The 20,599-nt window shown below is 45.6% G+C and overlaps 1 protein-coding gene across 1 annotated transcript in view; it reads right to left on the reverse strand.

The window, feature by feature from the left end:
• Window positions 1-20,381, reverse strand: part of CCDC33 (coiled-coil domain containing 33) — a 77,932-nt gene extending 57,551 nt beyond the window's left edge. Inside the window, exons 1-2 of the mRNA XM_060259990.1 lie at window positions 20,298-20,381; window positions 16,582-16,719 (exon numbers count right to left, since the gene is read on the reverse strand). Coding sequence (XP_060115973.1) covers window positions 16,582-16,719; window positions 20,298-20,381 — 222 coding nt within the window. The remainder of the gene's footprint in view (window positions 1-16,581; window positions 16,720-20,297) is intronic.
• Window positions 20,382-20,599: the final 218 nt, after the last annotated feature.

A 20,599-nucleotide genomic window follows, 5' to 3' on the forward strand; every position in this document is an offset into this window, starting at 1 on the left:
CGTTGTCCGCAGAGAATAGTCACCATAATGAATAACTGTTGATCGACTTTAGTGGAACCTCCATGTTTAGGGGCAGTAAACCTGTTTCTGGAGGGAAAGGCTTCCTGGAAGTAACTGCTTGACCTCTGCAGGAAACAGAAGGATGGACTAAGTGGACCTCCATCGTGATCGAGCAGGGGTCTTCTTCAGGGCTTTTTTTTGTAGCAGGAACTGCTTTGCATATTAGGCCACACAACCCTGATGTAGCCAATCCTCCTGGAGCTTACAGGGCTCTTAGTACAGGGTCCGGAGATAGAATTCTAGCAGGGGCTCCTTTGCATATTAGGCCACACACACCTGATGGAGCCAACCCTCCAAGAGCTTACAGGGCTCTTAGTACAGGGTCCAGAGATAGAATTCTAGCAGGGGCTCCTTTGCAGATTAGGCCACACACCCCTGATGTAGCCAATCCTCCTGGAGCTTACAGGGCTCTTAGTACAGGGTCCAGAGCACGCTCTGCTCGGCTCCTCTGGCCTGCTGCCACACTCGGCTGCCCCCCTGCCATGTTCCTCTCGCCCCTCCAGCCACAGCTGCCACCACCAGCTTCCTCTGGCCCACCGCTGCCACCGCACTCCGCTCGTTCCCGCTCCCCGGTTCGCCGTGATGGAAACAGCCCTACAGGCATGGGCTACTAGAAGCCAGTAAGGCTGTAGTTGCGGTGGGGGGGGGGCGAGCGAGTGGAGCACAGCAGGGGGGCGAGTGGAGCGCGGCGGTGGGCCAGAGGAGGCTGGTGGTGGGGGAGGAATGGGAGACAAACTAACCAGTTGCCTTGGGCACTGGGGGGGGCAATTTGGCACCCCCTGCCTCTCAGTGCCCTAGGCAACTGCTAGTTTGCCTAGTGGGCGAGCCAGCCCTGCACAGGATTCCGGAAGCTATTACTCACGGATTTGTTGAGCTGCACCGGGAGGGACAGTGGCTCAGTGGTAGAGCATCTGCTTGGGAAGCAGAAGGTCCCAGGTTCAATCCCCGGCATCTCCAACTAAAAGGGTCCAGGCAAATAGGTGTGAAAAACCTCATGGTGGCTCAGTGGTAGAGCATCTGCTTGGGAAGCAGAAGGTCCCAGGTTCAATCCCCGGCATCTCCAAAAAAGGGTCCAGGCAAATAGGTGTGAAAAACCTCAGCTTGAGACCCTGGAGAGCCGCTGCCAGTCTGTGTAGACAATACTGACTTTGAGCGACCGAGGGTCTGATCCAGTATAAGGCAGCTTCATATGTTCATATGTTCACTGATTGAAATTTGTTGGTATAATGAGATTTTTGTAAATATTCTAATAGATACTACGCTTATCGTATCCAAATATTGTTTATCTCGGTGAGTGTGTGTTTATTGTATTTATAGAGCAGCTAGAGAGATGGCTGAACACAGATACCTGCCTTGGCTCCGTTGCCAAAAGGTGGCCTGTAGTTCTACATCTGTCTTCCACTGGATGGCACTGTGACAACTCCAAATGGACGCTCAGAGCTCAGCCCCCCCCTCCCAGATGCAAACTTTGACTCCCAAGCTGGGCTACGATCAATGGAGAGAAAGAAAGAGCGGCCACGGAGAGGCGAGCTAGAAGCAGGACTGCCCCCAGGTTGCTACGGACTTCAGAATGTAAAAACTCAGTAGGTAACTAGGCACACCAGTCAAATACCAGAGAGCTGACACTGTGCGTCCTGAAGAGATACATTTACACACCCCCACATGTGAAGCCGCCTTCTACAGAATCAGTTCCTTGGCCTATCAAAGACGGTATTGTCCGCTCTGACTGGAAGCAGCTCTCCGGGCTCTCAGGCAGAGGTCTTTTGAACATATGAAGCTGCCTTATACTGAATCAGAGCCTCGGTCCATCAAAGTCAGTATTGTCTTCTCAGACTGGCAGCGGCTCTCCAGGGTCTCAAGCTGAGGTTTTCCACACCTATTTGCCTGGACCCTTTTTTGGAGATGCCAGGGATTGAACCTGGGACCTTCTGCTTCCCAAGCAGATGCTCTACCACTGAGCCACCGTCCCTTTTAAGAACACCTACTGCCTGGTCCTTTAACTGGGCTAGACTGGAGCATTAGGGAAGGGCAACTGTTGCTTAAGGACAGGGATGGAATTCTAGCAGGAGCTCCTTTGCATATTAGGCCACACCCCCTTGATGTTACCAGTCCTCCAAGAGCTTACAAAAAAGAGCCTTGTAAGCTCTTGGAGGATTGGCTGCATCAGGGGTGTGTGGCCTAATATGCAAAGGAGCCCCTGCTAGAATTCTATCCCTGGACCCTGTACTAAGAGCCCTGTAAGCTCTTGGAGGGTTGGCTCCATCAGGGGTGTGTGGCCTAATACGCAAAGGAGCTCCTGCTAGAATTCCACCCCTGCTTATGAAGAACAATTCAAACAAATGCTTTTGCCACACCCATCAAAAGGAAGAGGGAGACACAGGGAGCAGTGGTGTGAATCCTAACCAGCATTTAATATTTGACTTAATCAGGGCTTTTTTTTGTAGCGGGAACTCCTTTGCACGTTAGGCCACATACCCCTGATGTGGCCAATCCCCCAAGAGCTTACAAGGCTCTTTGTACAGGGCCTACTGTAAGCTTCAAAAGGATTGGCTACATCAGGGGTGTGTGGCCTAATATGCAAAGGAGTTCCTGCGACAAAAAAAAAGCCCTCAACTTAATCCAAGCTGTGAAATTAGGTATCTGTGTAGGAAAGATTTTTCTACATGCTACTTGGATGCCTTAAGTGGTGCAGTAACTTTTAAACAGGAAAAGAGGACTTGGTTTTATACCCTGCTTTTCACTACCCTAAGGAGTCTCCGAGTGGCTTACAATCACCCTCCCTTCCTCTCCTGACAACAGACACCCTATAAGGTACGTGGGGCTGAGAGAGCTCTGAGAGAACTGCTCTTGAGGGAACAGCTCTGAGAGAAACGGGACTGACCCAAGGTCACACCAGCAGCTGCATGCGGAGGAGCGGGGAATCAAACCTGCTTCTCCAGAGTCTGCCGCTCTTAACCACTACACCAAACTGGCTCTCAGAAGGACTGATACAGGGGAGAGAAGTAGACTTGCCAACCTCCAGGTGGAGAACTCCTGGAATTTCAACTGGTCTCTAGATGGCAGTTCCCCTGGAGAAAACGGATGCTTGGCAGGGTGGACGCATCCCACCCCTGCAAAGTTCCCTCCCTAGGCTTCACCCCCAAATCTCCAGGGATTTCCCAAAATGGAGCTGGCAGCCCTTGACACGAGGCTCTTCCACATCCGCATTTCCCTTCCTCGTTTGCACTTAGCACTACGGGATTGCACAGATACGAAACCTCTGAGTGGTCACGTCAGATAACCAGCAGTGGCTTAGGAGGATGCTATCTACAATGTTAGACATGCAGGGCCTCAGGTGCGATACAAGGCCGCGTAATGACACTGTCTGTATTCGGCTCTGTCCGCTGGAGGAAAGGAACCATTCAAAAGCAAATTGGGCCTGTCTCTTGGAAACCGTTTTGTTCAAAAAGGCAACAATAAGGACAACTCTAAGTCGCTCCTGATGAGTTTGGCTGAGGGCCAAACAACGCGCGGGGCTGGGCGTTTCATGGATGAGCTCTCGGGTTGCCAACTCCCAGGTGGTGCCTGGAGGTCTCCTGCTGTTACTATTGGTTTCCAGAGATCATTTCCTCGGGTGGGGGGGATGGCCGATTGGAGGCTGAAGCATTATATCCTGCTGCTAAAACCCCGCCCTTCCCAGACTCCACCCCCCCCCCCCCCAAATCTCCAGGTCTTTCCCAACCCAGAGCTGGCAGCCTTAGCAACTCCCATGTTTTTTCCTTTTAAAACACAGACACATGGGGCCCCTGATTCGGACTGAGATAGTGTTACAGGAAAACAGGGGAAGACTTCCTGTCCAGGATCTATACAAGGACTGGTTTGTCAACTCCAAGAGGACACACAAATGGGCAATTGCGTTCCACGCGTCTGTCGCTCAATCTAGCTTGGCTGATAGTTATGAATGCATACAAGTAGGAGAGGGGGAAGGAATAGTAATCCCTGCCCATCGCCCATGATCAACAATAACAATTACTCCAGTGTAAAATTTGCCAATATTATATATTATCACAATTCCGGGACTGTCCTCTTATACATATACGATTGTGTACCACGTGTACGATCAAAATGCTTCTTACAATAAGCAATGTTCTACCAATTTAAGCACATGAAGAAAAGGTCCTTAAATGTCCTTTCGTGTAATATTCCAACAGTTCTTAAACATGAAGCGTGAAAACCTTTCAATGTGTCCTTCCGACTTCCCGGATTTGTTGCTCTTCGCCCCAATGATCAGTTGGCCGGCGGGATTCTTACCAGAAACAAGATGGAGGCCCAGGATCCTTTTCTGGTGTGTACGGGAACTGATGTCATCACATGCCAGCAACACTCTAGCATTTGGGCAAAACCTCTGTGGTAGAAGTCACTTTTACCATTGATTTTTTGCCCAAATACTAGTGTTGCCATGACAGCACATCATGGTGACATCACTTCTGGTACATGCCGGAAGTGACACTGTCCCATCACCAATCACATAGCCTGGGCCTCTTTCCTGATCCTGTTGAGTCCCTCCCACCAGTTACCAACCCTAACCAAGAGAGGTGTTGTGGTTCAGGGGTAGAGCACCTGCTTAGCACTCATAAAGCTCCCCAGTTCAGTCCCAGGCACCTCCAGTCGAAAGTAGTTGCCGGGAAAGTAGCTGCCGGGAAAGACCTTTCTTGGCTTGTCGCCTGAAAGGTGCTACCAGTCAGAGCTGACAATACCAAGCTAGATGAACCAATGAAGTGGCCAGGTGTACGACACCTTCACTACCTTCTAGGTTTGGATTATGCAGAAGATATTTCAGTATGGCATGGTGACCTACATCTCGCCACACATTCTGAAGGCTTAAAAAAGAACATGTTTTCCTCGAGACTTCTGCCGAGTCCCCCATCCCTGTACAGATCCTAACTTTGCCCCCTATGTTGTTCCTGTTGACCCCCCAGGAACAAAATTTCAGAAGACTCAATGGGCTGTCAGTGGAAACAAAAGTCTTCAAAAGTCAGGGCTTTTTTTTTTTTTTGAGCAGAAATGCACAGAAACGCAGTTCTGGCTGGCTCGGTGTCAGGGGGTGTGGCCTAATACGCAAATGAATTCCTGCTGGGCCTTTTCTTTTTAAAAGCCCTGTGCGAAACAATGGTGCTGTCAGGGGGTGTGGCCTAATATACAAATAAGTTCCTGCTGGGCTTTTTCTACGAACAAAGCCCTGCAAAATGCTATGGTTCGATAAGGGCCAACATTTGTGTTTCCTACGTTTTGCGTTGGTTTGCTTTTTTGTTCTTGCCTCCTGTGCTTCCCAATTTCAGTTTACCCATCCTTCAAGCTTACGCCGTTCTTTCTTCCGTTTGTGCTAATTCTCTTTCCTGCCCTTATTCAGGACCTCACGATCTGATTATTTTTATGATTATTTACTGACGGTTCTTATCTCAATCATCAAGCCTCTAACAATGTCGCTGCGGAACTGCTCCGCACACAAGAAATGCAATACATAAATTTCCAGATAAATAAAGATCAGTGTCAACAGCACACAGCCGATGGTCGTCGCGGTGAAAGTTACGTATCTTGGTGAATTAAGGCCGATGTTTGTATAGACGCCGATGGCTGGTTCACCTTGGGGATCCCCAGTCTTCCTACCACTTGGGCCCTGTTCATGCCCGCATGTCCCTGAAGGATTATTTGGGTAGCAGAGTGCTCAAGGCACATGATACAGCACAGTTGATCTGGTTTGCGTTTGTTGACAAGAAACAAAGGCTGTTTGTACACTCGGAGTCGATTCTGATTTTAGGAGCATTGAATCCGCCTGCAGAAAACTCATAAGAATATAAGAGAAGCCATGTTGGATCAGGCCAATGGCCCATCCAGTCCAACACTCTGTGTCACACAGTGGCCAAAAAAACCCAGGTGCCATCAGGAGGTCCACCAGTGGGGCTAGAAGCCCTCCCACTGTACCCCCCACTCCCAAGCACCAGAATACAGAGCATCACTGCCCCAGACAGAGAGTTCCAACAATAAGCAAATGCTTATCCAATCCCCTCTTGAAGCTGGCTATGCTTGTAGCCGCCACCACCTCTTGTGGCAGTGAATTCCACATGTTAATCATCCTTTGGGTGAAGAAGGACTTCCTTTTATCTGTTCTAACCCGACTACTCAGCAATTTCATGCCCACGAGTTCTCGTATTGTGAGAAAGGGAGAAAAGTACTTTCTCTACCTTCTCTATCCCATGCATAATCTTGTAAACCTCTATCTAATCTTGCGAACCTCTGTTTTGAACTCTCTGTTCAAAAGTACTCTTGTCACGTGAGGAGAGACTCCGGGGTGAAACCAGAGTAGATGACTGTAGATGACTTAAGATAACGCAAAGCAAGACGGAAGTGATGGTGGTATGCAATGTAGATGAACATTTTAAATGCGCACCGAGAGAGGATCTTCTGTCAAGTGTAGAAACAGCCTCAGAGTTACACACAGAGCCTCTTTATCTTTGCAAAAAGCTAATACAGGTCCTTTTTGTAAGCAACTCCATTCTAGACAAGGATAGAGCATAGATAGGATTCTAATCTAGTCCAATTAGCTAGGATGGATAGAGATGCGAGAAGCCCTCATGGATCCAAGGTGGAGAAGGATTGTGTAGTCTCTGGAGAGAAGGTGGAAGGAAGGAAGATGATTCCCTGAGGCTAGCAATCTCTACATCAAGGGGATAGCATCAGAGCATTAGAAGGGGAAAGATGATCAGGGTCCTGGCCTATTTATCTCTCTGGCTCTCTATGACCCCCCTCTGAAATCTGAGGTTAAGAGACAAGGCAAAGTCCTTCACTTCTTACCCTCCCTACTTCTCCACTAATCCCTCTCCTACTGTCCATGTTCACTTCCCTGCGCAATCGGCATACACAGTTTGGCCACCCCGTTCAACTCCTTGGAGAGAGGATAAAAATGGTATTCCTGTAAACCAGCTTGACAACTCCGACAAAAAATCCACTAGCACTAGAGGATAGCCCTGTTGGGCTCATGTCGAAGTGCTGGATTCAAGCCCAGGTGCACTTCAGAGACCAGATTTCAGAGGTGTGAGGTTTTGAGAGTCAGATGGAGTCCTCCTGACCCTAGAAAGCTTCTACCTTGAAAATCTTGTCAGGTCTCAAAGGTGCAACAACTGCACTAGCTTATAAGGCCAAATGGTTCTCTCCACGGCTTTTTTTGTAGCAGGAACTCCTTTGCATATTAGGCTACACCCCCCTGATGTAGCCAATCCTCCTGGAGTTTACAGAGCCTATTGTAAGCCCTTGGAGGATTGGTTACATGGGGGGTGGGTAGCTTAATATGCAAAGGAGTTCCTGCTACAAAAAAAGCCCTACTTCTCTGAACTTCTCTCCTTCTTCCACTGCCCCACATATAAGCATCTCCTCATCCAGCTCTGTTCCTTGCCCTCCTGCCTTTCATCCTACTTCCTCCCACCCAGAGGTGGAATTCTAGCAGGAACTCTTTTGCACATTAGGCCACCCCCCCCTGATCTAGCCAATCCTCCAAGAGCTTACAAGGCTCTTTTTTGTAAGCTCTTGAAGGATTGGCGACATCAGCAGGGTGTGGCCTAATATGCAAAGGAGTTCCTGCTAGAATTCCACCCCTGCAACCCATGCTGTTATTAGGGCAAGAGATGCCAAGTTCTACAATTCAACATCTCTGGCAGCAAATCCAGGTTGGCCGCCCCTCTGAACCGACAATGCGAAAGAAGAAAAGACAATGCAAACTGCGCTGTGCATAAATCCGGCGGTTTTTTAAAGTGCTTTCAACGGCAACCTTGCATTCATTGTCCTCTCCACCCCTTCTCTTTCCCTCCCACATTTGCCTTGACGTTTAATAGCCGAGCTTTAATGACATGTTATTTTAAAATCTAGACAGATGGAGTCCTGGAAAGCCTTCGCTTAGCACAGGGCCGCTCTAGTAACTCCGATTTTTATCAATGCCAGAAGCTTTGCTGATGTCAGCCGTATATCCAAGGAGCTGAAAGGTACGGGGTGCTGCGGGTCGGGAGGTCTGGAGACTAATGCAGCTGTAATAGCAAAGGATTGGCTAAATGGATTCGGAATTGGATGGACGGATCAAATTGGGAACCTTGAAACTGTTGGAGTGAGCGACACAGCACACGTGGACATGGGCGGGGGAGGGGCTACATCGTTCTCACTGTGCATAGGTGTTCTCTGTTTGAATGGGAGGCCTCTCTTTGTCTTAACTTGGGAGCTGCCCTCTGACCCCCCTCCACTCTCTCTTTGTCCTCTCCCTTGCTTCACATGGCCTTCCATGGAGACACATGTCTGGGCAGGTCTCTCGGGGAGATACAATGCCCTCATCCTCCCACACACATGATGCTCGACAAGGTGGCCATTCATGACAGGGGGAGTACCACTTAGATGAGGATTCCTTCTCTTCTTTCGACCGCAACCTGAATGTGAACTGGATCTATTTGAATAAATGCAAGTTTACCTTTTTTTGTAATATACTTCTTGGTAGATTTATTTACTGTGCTCAGGATCACACTTCTACCACTGGGCAAAACTCTGCTATATTAAACAAATATTCCAATAGAAACTCCCAGGCTGCTTACGGACCGGTACTTTGGGCCGACTCACAGTCGCCTCTGAAATCAGCCAGAAAAATCCCTCCAAATGATGGGGGTTTTTACATTCAGTTTGCTCCAGAGTTTTAGAGTCTTCAAATCGCCTGCCACTGTTCCGCTTTTATTATTTTCCTTTTACATTTAAGCATTTCAATTTTTTTTTGGGGGGGTGTCTCTGATCAGAGGGCAGCCGGAATGCCAGTGCTTAGTTAAATGCATATGATTGCTTGGAAATCGTGTCAACACTGCAAAAACAATGCAAATTTAAATTACTTGATGAGGCAAGCAATGATATGTAAAAATTTCAAGTGCTGTCAGTTCCGTGCAAATGACTGCACCTTGAGGTGGCTTTTGGAGGAGGCTTTTAAAATGCATGAGAACTTCTACAATACAAGTTTGAAACGCTTGTAGAGAAAAGGCCAGACGGTCTGGGATGCTTATAAAGCAGTAATGAGAGGGTTGCTGATTACTTTGAACAATAAAGATAAAAGGGAAAAAGAAAAACAACTACTGGATATTCAAAATGAAATAAAGAAAAAAGAAGGAGAGCTGAGGAAAAGACCAGGGAAAAAGAAAATTCTAAGGGAAATTTCAATATTGCAAACTCAACTAAGACATTTATTAAACAAAGAAGTAGAATGGAATTTGAAAAGGCTCCAGCAAAAATCGTTTGAAGGAGCAAATAAGACGGGGAAATACTTGGCGTGGCAGCTGAAAAAAAAGAGGGAAAATAAAATAATTAATAGAATTGTGATAGATGAAAGAGACGTAGTTACTCAAGAGGGAATAAAAAGAGAATTTTTTAAGTATTATGCCAAGCTGTTTAAAGGTGCTGAAGTAAAGAGAAAAAAGATAGATGAATATCTACAGAAAATAAAAATTGAGCCATTAACTGAGAATATGAGAAAAATTTTGAATGACCCAATTGAAAAAATAGAAATTGAGGCAGCAATCAATGTGATGAAAAATGATAAAGCTCCCGGGCCAGACGGTTATACAGCCAAGTATTTTAAAATGTTTAAAGATGAATTAATACCAAAATTACAGAAGCTGATGAATGCAATAAGAGTCAAAGGGAAGGTACCAAATACATGGAAAGAAGCTGTTATTTCTTTGATACCTAAAGAAGAAAGAGATGTTACAAATGTGAAAAATTACAGACCAATTTCACTTTTGAACAATGATTATAAAATATTTACAAGAATTCTGGCAGAACGTCTTAAGCAATATTTGATAAATTTTATAAAAGAGGACCAAGCCGGTTTTCTTCCCAAAAGACAAATAAGAGACAATATTAGAACTGTTGTAAATATTGTAGAATATTATGAAAGACATCCAGAAAAGGAAGTAGCGCTATTCTTTGCGGATGCAAAAAAAGCATTTGACAATTTAAATTGGGACTTTATGTTTGCAGTGATGGAAAAAATGGAGCTTGGAGAAAGTTTTATAAGAATGATAAAGGCAATATATTCTGAACAAAGTGCAAGGCTGTGCATCAACGCAGATCTTACAGATGAAATGAAAATTAGTAAAGGTACCAGACAAGGCTGCCCGCTTTCGCCATTGCTGTTTATAATGACTCTTGAAATTTTACTAATGCAGATTCAAGAAGAAAAAGATTTAGAAGGACTACAAATAAAAGGATTTACCTATAAATACAGAGCATTTGCAGATGATATAATGTTTATAAATGAAAATCCTTTACAAGTTACACCTTTGTTGTTAATGAGAATACAAGAGTTTGGGGAGTTGGCGGGACTTTATATAAACAAAGAAAAATCAAAAATCTTATGTAAGAATATGCAGAAAAATAGACAACAAGAACTACAAAGACTAACGGGTTGTGAAGTTACCTCTAAGGTAAAATACCTAGGGGTAGAGATAACAATGAAAAATATTGATTTGTTTAAGAACAATTATGAAAAGCTATGGCGTAAAATAGAAGAAGATATGCTAAAGTGGAACAAGCTCAATTTGTCACTGTTGGGTAGAATAGCTGCAGTAAAAATGAATATTTTACCAAGGATTATGTATCTGTTTCAAACCATCCCCATTGTGAAAGATGCTAAGCAATTTGATAAATGGCGAAGAAAAATTTCGGAATTCGTGTGGGCCGGGAGGAAACCTAGAATTAAAATGAAAGTCCTGATAGATGCGAAAGAGAGAGGTGGATTCCAATTACCAGATTTGAAACTGTATCATGAAGCAATTTGTTTAGTATGGTTAAAAGAATGGATAACGTTATTAAATAAAAAACTTCTAATGTTAGAAGGCCATGGAAAAAAATTCGGCTGGCATGCATATTTGTACTATGGAAAAAAGAAGATGGACGGTCTTTTCTCTCACCATTATATAAGGAGTAGCTTATTAAATGTGTGGATAAAATACAAGAAATATGGTGATGAGAGGAGACCTTTATGGATAGTGCCGGCTGAAGTGATAAAGTTAACGGCCAAAACAGTCAAGGAAAAACAACTATCATACAACCAGTTATTAAAAATACAAAGCGGGAAAATAGAATTGAAAACTGCAGAAGAACTAAACTATAAATATGATTGGTTTCAAATGCAACAAATAAAAAGTTTGATGGAGAATGATATCAAAGCTGAAGGAATAAGGAAAGAACAAACAGAAATGGAAAGAGTTCTGCTTGGAGATAATGAGAAATTAATTTCAAAAGTGTACAAATTACTTTTACAATGGGCTACAGAAGATGAAGTAGTGAAATCTCAAATGATAAAATGGGCAATTAATGTAAATAAAGAAATAAAGATGGAATCTTGGGAATATCTGTGGAAAAATTCCATGAAACTCGCAACATGTCATAGTATTAAAGAGAACTGTTTTAAGATGATGTATAGATGGTATATGACTCCAAAAAAATTAGCAAAGATGAACAATAAGATGCCAGATAGGTGCTGGAAATGTAAAAAGCATGAAGGTTCTTTCTACCATATGTGGTGGACCTGTGAAAGAGCTAAAATGTTTTGGCAAATGATTCAACAAGAGATATCTAAGATCCTGGGATATGAATTCAATAAAGAGGCAGAGACTTTTCTGCTGGGATTACAAATGGAAAAATTTCCAAAAGAAGATAGAACATTAATATGGTACTTGCTCTCAGCTGCTAGGACATTGTATGCGCAGTTGTGGAAGCAAGAAAAAATACCAGAAAAATGGGACTGGATTATGAAAGTTATGTCATGGAGTGAAATGGACAAATTAACAAGAAAATTAAGAGACTGTGATTTAGAACTTTTTAACCAAGAGTGGAAGAAATTCAGAAGATATGTAGAGAAAGAGTGGAAAATAAAAGGACATTGGACAATTTTTGAGGATTAAGATTTTTAAGATAACAATATAACTCTTGAAGGGGGTTCTTCTTCCCTATGTTTCTTTTTTGTTTCGTTTTTTTTCTTGATAGTTAAGGGTACCTTTAATATCTGTTTTTTTTAAAGAAAATAACACTGGCGGGGGTCAAGTAATTGGGGGAGGGGTGGGAGAAAGTAAGATGTGGGGTAGAATGATGGTCTTTTTCTTAATATATATTAAGCTTTTTATAAGTTGTAGTTATAGTTCTACTACCATATGTTACTAATAAAATTGTTTATTCACAAAAAAAAAAAAAAAAAAAAAGAGAAAAGGCCAGATGAAAACGAGTGTGGAGAAAAACGTTGCAGCAGCAGCTCCAAAACTCATGTCACCGAAACAAATGTAGATGCTTCGGGCAGCAACGATGAAAACAGTTGTGAGAACGTTAGGCAATGTAAAAGGTGAGTTTCCAATGCGGTAAGAACATAAGAACATCAGAGAAGCCATGTAGGATCAGGCCAATGGCCCATCCAGTCCAACACTCTGTGTCACATAAGAACATAAGAGAAGCCATGTTGGATCAGGCCAATGGCCCATCCAGTCCCACACTCTGAGTCACATAAGAACATCAGAGAAGCCATGTTGGATCAGGCCAATGGCCCATCCAGTCCAACACTCTGTGTCACATAAGAACATAAGAGAAGCCATGTTGGATCAGGCCAATGGCCCATCCAGTCCCACACTCTGAGACACATAAGAACATAAGAGAAGCCATGTTGGATCAGGCAAATGGCCCCTCCAGTCCAACACTCTGTGTCACATAGGAACATAAGAGAAGCCATGTTGGATCAGGCCAATGGTCCATCCAGTCCAACATTCTGTGTCACATAAGAACATAAGCCATGTTGGATCAGGCCAATGGCCCATCCAGTCCAACACTCTGTGTCACATAAGAACATAAGCCATGTTGGATCAGGCCAATGGCCCATCCAGTCCAACACTCTGTGTCACATAAGAACATAAGCCATGTTGGATCAGGCCAATGGCCCATCCAGTCCAACACTCTGTGTCACACAGTGGCCTACACACACACACACACACTGTGGCTAATAGCCACTGATGGACCTCTGCTCCATATTTTTATCTAACCCCCTCTTGAAGCTGGCTATGCTTGTAGCTGCCACCACTTCCTGTGGCAGTGAATTCCACATGTTAATCACCCTTTGGGTGAAGAAAGACTTCCTTCTATCCGTTTTAACTCGACTGCTCAGCAATTTCATTGAGTGCCCATGAGTTCTCGTATTGTGAGAAAGGGAGAAAAGTACTTCTTTCTCTACTTTCTCCATCCCATGATAGGGAGTCACAAACTGTCAGTGTAAAAACGCCCGATAACATCTGCCGCCCATCCCCACCCCATCGTCCTCCAGCCTCCAGAGAGTGGCTCAAAAAGCTACCACTTTGGTAGTGGTAGCAAATTTGTAAGCCGTACGCCAGTCACCTCCTCCCTGTCTGGAAGTTGAAGGGCTCAAGTGGGGCGCCTCCTACCAAGCCACCTCGCAGACAGGATAGGGTCGCCTCATGGGGGAGCATGTGGAGGCTTCAGGGGGGCTCTTTTTGAGCCAGCCTGATTTGGAACGTCTCCAATCCGCCCAACAATGCCCGTCTGTTATCAGCCCCACTGTCAGCTGGAGGGATGTGTGCGTGTTGAATGGAGGCAAAGGGCAGTGGTGGTGTTAAGTAGCATCTAATTAGGGGAGAAGAGCCCCGTGGTGCAGAGTGGTAAAGCTGCAGTACTGCAGTAGGAGTCCTCTGCTCACGACCTGAGTTCGATCCCAGCGGAAGCTGGTTCAGGTATTTATTTATTTATTTGATTTATATCCCGCCCTACCCCACCGGAGCGGGCTCAGGGCGGCTTACAATACAGAGATTCTAACAATAAAATTCGAATTTTAAATATAATAACAATTTACATAATTAAGAAATTAGAAACATTAAAAAACATTAAAAAATCAGTACATCAATCCAACAATGTGCAATCTATAAACTTCCTTCAGTATTTTGGTGGTTTGATACCGGTCAGTTATAGGCCAACCGGAAGAGGACTGTCTTACAGGCCCTGCGGAATTGTCCAATATCCCGCAGGGCCCTGACCTCTTCCGGTAACTGGTTCCACCAGCAAGGGGCTGTTATTGAGAAGGCCCTGTCCCTGGTTGACTTCAACCGGGCCTCCTTCAGGTAGCCGGCTCCAGGTTGACTCAGCCTTCCATCCTTCCGAGGTCAGTCAAATGAGTCCCCAGCTTGCTGGGGGGAAAGCGTAGATGACTGGGGAAGGCAATGGCAAACCACCCCGTAAAAAGTCTGCCGTGAAAACATTGTGAAAGCAACGTCACCCCAGAGTCGGAAACGACTGGTGCTTGCACAGGGGACTACCTTTACCTTTTAAATTAGGGGAACCCCGTGTGGCTTTCAAGGCAAGAGAGGAGCAGAGGTGGCTTGCCATTGCCTGCTTCTGCATAGCAACCCTAGGCTTCCTCAGTGGTCTCCCATCCAAGTACTAACTCGGGCCGACCCTATTTAGCTTTCAAGACCCAACAAGATCGGGCTAGCCCACGCCAACCAGGCCCAGGGTAGAGTGTTGTAGCTATTATTGCTAAGGCCTGGGTTTCTAGAAACGAGCCGTATCTCAGATGGTACCTTTTACCATACGAGGCGGTCTTGCAAAAATACCCTCTAGTGAATATTGGATAGAATATACATACTGAAATTTAAAAAAAAGAATATAGAATTTGTTATGTTACTAGGAATTCCTACCAGTGAACACAGACAATGTTACTAGGAATTCTACCAGCGAGCGCAGATAGAACAATGCATGAATTACTTAGATGTATGAGGATTGGAGCAAGGTTAGCAGTTGCAGCAAAGTGGGAAATCGAGGATTGTCCGACTCTTGAGAGAACTGGATAGATAACACGCAAGAATGTGCTGTTACGGCAAAACGGACAAACTGCTTTAATCAGAGACTGAAATTTGAAAATAGCTGGTGAATTTTCTACAATTACTATAAACAACCTTCGTCGTCGTGCAGTTGAATGGTTTGTATTATGTGACTGTTTCAATACAAAATATTAAGGAAGTTATCTCTTGCGTGACTTTTATCACAACAAACCGCTATGCTAAAATTATAGACAAACTTTTATTCAATTGTGCATGTTTTATCATATCACTGAGAAGATTGATAGGGTAGGATAAAAAAACGATACTATGTTATGATAAAACGATAGAATAAGTTGAGTAGGTTGCTATAGCGCAGAGGTGGCCAAACTGTGGCTCAGGAGCTAAATGCGGTGCCTTCACATATATTGTGTGGCTATCGAAACCCCCACCACCCTGTCAGCCAGCTTGGAGAAGGCCTTTGTCTCTTTAAATAACTTCTCCAAGCCAAGCCAGTCAGCAGCTTGGAGAATGCATTTAAAGCTAAAGTTGCTTTCTTTCCACCTCTCTACCCCTCTCCCCATCTATTTTCCTTCCTTCCATCCTTCCTCCCTCCCTTCCTTCCTTTTTCCCTCCCTCCCTTCCTCTCTCCCTCCCTCCCTCCCCTCAAAGAAAGAGAATTCTTCTTGGAGGAGCAGGGTTGAGAAACTGACGTAGTTTAAGAGTGCTAGAAAGTAGATCATAGGATCATAGATAATAGAAACATAGAGTTGGAAGGGACCTCCAGGGTCATCTAGTCCAACCCCCTGCACAATGCAGAGAATTCACAAATACTTCCCCCACACCCTGACACCTGCGCTACACCTAGAAGATAGCAAAAAACCACTCCAGGATCCCTGGCCTGGAGAAAAATAGCTGCCTGACCTCAAAGTGGCCATCAGCATTTCCCTGGGCATGTAAGAAAGGATCGCAAAGCATGGAGGCACACCATCCACCAGGCTGTCTCTTCCTCTGAGAACGCACGCATAGCTGGTTTTGAGGACAAAAGGAGATTGAGGAAGAATCGCACTGCTACAGCACCAACCCCAAATCAGACTTTTCCCTGCAGCCACTTCCTGCCCCCCTTTCTCATGAGCTGCCTAAGTCCACAGAATCAACATTGCTGTCAGATGGCCATCTGTTTTAGAAAAACCTCCAAAGAACTAGAGCTATTTCTCACTAGAGCTTTAATCCTGGTTTAACTCTGTCCCCAAACTGACTTTCTACACTAAAACCACTCTGATTCTGGTGTAGAATGTCAGTTTGGGGATAGAGTTAAACCAGGATTAAAGCTCCAGTGCGAAATTGGTCCTAGTTTCAGTGTGTACTTTGGTGCTGACAGAGAGGGCAGTGAGCTGGTTCAAAAGTCGCCTGAGAGCTGGGACAGAGACAAGAGGGATCGCCACCTACTACTTTAGGACGAACGCAGGGTTAGCGGTTTTGCTCCCTGCTGTAGGCCTCTGCTCGCTTCCACGCTTCTTCTTGTATATTACAGAAGATACTTTAAGTCTTCAGAGTTCTGCCATCCCAAAGGAGCCTGTCTGGCTGTGCTGTCCTTGGATTTCAGTGCTCAGAGAAGAGGAGACAAGATTTTTAAAAAGGGAACGAGAGAGGAGCTCACCTCTTCACTGGGCACAGGAACAACGGCAGTCCTGGAAGGCGTCCATGGTTCTTTGATATTCCCAAGTTTATCCACCAGCTCGGGATCCAAAAGGGGAAGGACGTTTGTGGTAGACGGATTCAGGAAACTGTCCGGCTTCTGTATACAAACAAAACAGGATGTTAAGCTATTGACTGGAGTAGATCGCTTTCTAAAAAGATTTAGTCACATTTGTGAAGGACTTGTGTTTTAGCAGCCAGGCTGGAATATCTAAGAATGGCATTTCCACCATCGGCGGCAGCACGCCTCTGAATTGGCTGCTACATCCATAGGTCAGGAAAAGCTGGATACGTTCGCGCTCTTGCTCAACCTGCTGGTTTTAAAAGCACAAGAACCAAGGGGTCATTTTGTAGAGAAATAGGTGGTGGAGCTCATCCAGGGATTGTTATGCAGCTGCACCTACTATTCAACGGACAAGGTGGAAAGGAGGAGGTAGAACTCTCAGAAAGGTTCAGGAGCTGCGGCTCCTGGGAGCTCCCACTGAATCTAAAGCCTGACAAGAACATTTTCTTGAGCATGGGAGACATTTTAATCTTTAAAACAGATCTACCAATTGCAACACTGCCTTCACTTATGTAGAAATGCCCTTGAAGTTCAAGGGATAAAAATGTAAAGAAGAAGCCTTGATGGATCAGGCCAATGGCCAATCCAGTCCAACACTCTGTGTCACACAATGGCCAAAACCCAGGGGCCATCAGGAGGTCCATCAGTGGGACTAGAACGCCAGAAGCCCTCCCACTCTTGCACCCCCAAGCACCAAGAATAGAGAATATCACTGCCCCAGACAGAAGGTTCCAACAATACCCTGTGCCTAATAGCCACTGATGGACCTCGGCTCCATATGCTTATCCAATCCCCTCTTGAAGCTGGCTATGCTTGTAGCTGCCATCACACCCTGCGGCAGTGAATTCCATGTGTTCATTACCCTTTGGGGACCACTTATCACCAGAGAAATATTCTCTCCCAGTTATCTAGGTTTGGCTTTTTTCTTGTTTTTGGCAGAATGCATTCCCTCCCACTTTGGTACTCTCACTTGGCAAAGTGTTGCTAAATGTATACCCCCCTCTACATTTCCTCCAGCCTTCCCAACTTTTCCCCTGCTGTGTCTTTAAACAGCTTCGCTGCTTCATCTGCATAGCAAGAAAGAGCCCCGCTGGGTACTTTTCTGCCTGAACAACAAATTGGCCATGCTAATATTTGCTGAAGTTATCTTTACTAGAAGACTGTTAAGGTGGCTGCTCATAGATAAAACCAGGTACATACAAAAGGTCTGGGGTGGAATTCTAGCAGGAGCTCCTTTGCATATTAGGCCCCACACCTGGGTGTAGCAGCCAATCCTTCAAGAGCTTACAAGGCTCTTTTTTGTAAGCTCTTGGAGGATTGGCTACATTGGGGGGGGGGTGGCCTAATATGCAAAGGAGCTCCTGCTAGAATTCCACCCCTGCAAAAAGTCACTCCAACCAATAGAACAAGCATCTCGGACAGCATTTAACATTAGTTAGCAGAAAGAGCAACAATTTTAAAAATTAAACTCAGAGAAGAAGAAGAAGATATTGGATTTATATCCCGCCCTCCACTCCGAAGAGTCTCAGAGCGGCTCACAATCTCCTTTACCTTCCTCCCCCACAACAGACACCCTGTGAGGTGGGTGGGGCTGAGAGGACTCTCACAGCAGCTGCCCTTCCAAGGACAACCTCTGCCAGAGCTATGGCTGACCCAAGGCCATTCCAGCAGGTGCAAGTGGACGAGTGGGGAATCAAACCCGGTTCTCCCAGATAAGAGTCCGCATACTTAACCACTACACCAAACTGGCTCTCCAGTAGGTGCTGAAATGATAAAGGTAGTCCCCTGTGCAAGCACCAAGCTGTTACTGATCCATGGAGTGACGTCACATCATGACGTCTTCATGGCAAACTTTTAAGGCGGTGGTTTGCCACTGCCTTCCCCAGTTATCTACACTTTCCCCGCAGCAAGCCGGGTACTCATTTTACCGACCTTAGAAGGATGGAAGGCTGAGTCAACCTTGAGCTGGCTACCTGAACCCAGCTTCCGCCGGGATCGAACTCAGGCCATGAGCAGAGCTTAGGACTGCAGTACTGCAGCTTTACCACTCTGTGCCGAGCATCTAGCATACAAGTTAGCAGCAGCTAGAATGAGCACTGCCCTGATTTAGATAGTCTAGGCCAGCCCGATCTCATCAGATCTCAGAAGTTAAGCAGGGTCGGCCCTGACTAGTATCCAGAGGGGAGATTTCCAAGGAATACCAGGGTCGCAACACAGAGGCAGGCAACAGCAAACCACTTCTGAATGTCTCCTGCATGAAAACATTTCAAGGTTGCCATAAGTCAGCTATGGCTTCACAGCACTTTTATTTATTTATTTATTACTTTCCGTTTATATCCCGCCCTCTCCGCAAGCGGACTCAGGGCGGCTTACAACATCATAAAATACAATCAATCCAATAAAACATATAAAACCATAATTTACATATAGCAACTTTAAAACCATTCTATGGCGCTATTTCAGTACAGTATAGGCGGTATCAAATTCTCGACTGTGATTGCCAGCATTCTGTAAGATGTCCGGTGGCAGCCCTTTTTCAAACCGCAAAAGCCTGTTTAAACAATTCGGTCTTACAGGCCCTGCGGAACGAAAACAAATCCCGCACTATCCCGCAAACAAATTCCACCACTACCAAAACAAGAAGATGATGATGATATTGGATTTCTATCTCGCCCTATATGCTGAATCGCTGAATCGCAGAGTCTCAGAGCAGCCACAATCTCCTTTTTATCTTCCCTTCCCCACAACAGACACCCCGTGAGGTGGGTGGGACTGAGAGAGCTCTCCCCAGACAACTCCTATGAGAGCTCTGGCTGACCCAAGGTCATTCCAGCAGCTGCAAGTGGAGGAGTGGAGAATCAAACCCGGTTCTCCCAGATAAGAGTCCGCACACTTAACCACACTTAAACCACTACACCAAAACACAGAAACTAGTCAACTTGACCATTATATCTGTGACTCGGTGGAAGTACATCTGTTTTTGCATGTGGAAGGTTCCAGGTTCAATCCTGGGCATCCCTATGTAAAAGGAAATGTGGAAGATCTCCCCTTGAGCCCCTGCAGAGCTGCTGCCGGTCAGAGTAGACGAGATCAATCTTCTTAGATGAAGGGCCTAACTCAGCAGATGATGGCTTCATGCTAATTAGCAAATACCCAGGTTCATGACCCTAAGCTTCAAACAGGAGGAGAGGTAATCAGTGTTTAGATGCACCTTTCTTCCAAACCTAAAAGAATATGCTATCCTGTCCTCCAGAGGAAGGGAAGGTATTGTAAGCCTTCCGAGACTCCTTTGGGGTAGTAAAGGGTAGGCTCTAAAACCAACTCCTCCTCTTCCTTCTCTTCCGGTCACCGCCTGCCTCTTATTGATAAGACTGCAGTATGTTTCTCATTGGCTTGGGAAGGATTGCCTTTCTACCGTGGCGTGGTTTGTAACAGATCAATTACAGAGCAGCCGCTATTAGCGAGCCTCATCAACAGCGCAAAGCAAATGACACCAGGCAGATGCTCCTTAACCAAACAGGGGTGGATCGCTAATTGAAGAGGATTCAGTTAGTGCAGACTCCAGTCATTTCCCTAGGAAGACAATCTCGCCCAGCATTCATCAGCGTGCCCACGCGTGACGGCCTGTTCATTTGCCGGTAATCCATTCGTAACCGGCTAAATTGGCCACTGCGGATGGATGACGATAAAGTGGCCATCGCCACCTTCTGATCCGTGACTGTAGGCGCTGATGCCTCATTAGGGTCATAATGAGAAAGCAGACAGGCCTGGAACCTAATGGCCCAAGGGCCTTCTCTTGCTCCGTCCCCCTAAGCCCCTGGCATCAGCGCTCGGGAAGAGGGATAACGGCGAATAAGAGACTCGCCGAGATGCTCGGATAAAGCCGTAGCAGCCTTGCTGATCCGGGCCTCGTTAA

The sequence above is a fragment of the Heteronotia binoei genome, chromosome 19 (genome assembly GCF_032191835.1).
Source record: "Heteronotia binoei isolate CCM8104 ecotype False Entrance Well chromosome 19, APGP_CSIRO_Hbin_v1, whole genome shotgun sequence".
In the NCBI taxonomy this organism is placed as follows: domain Eukaryota; kingdom Metazoa; phylum Chordata; class Lepidosauria; order Squamata; family Gekkonidae; genus Heteronotia; species Heteronotia binoei.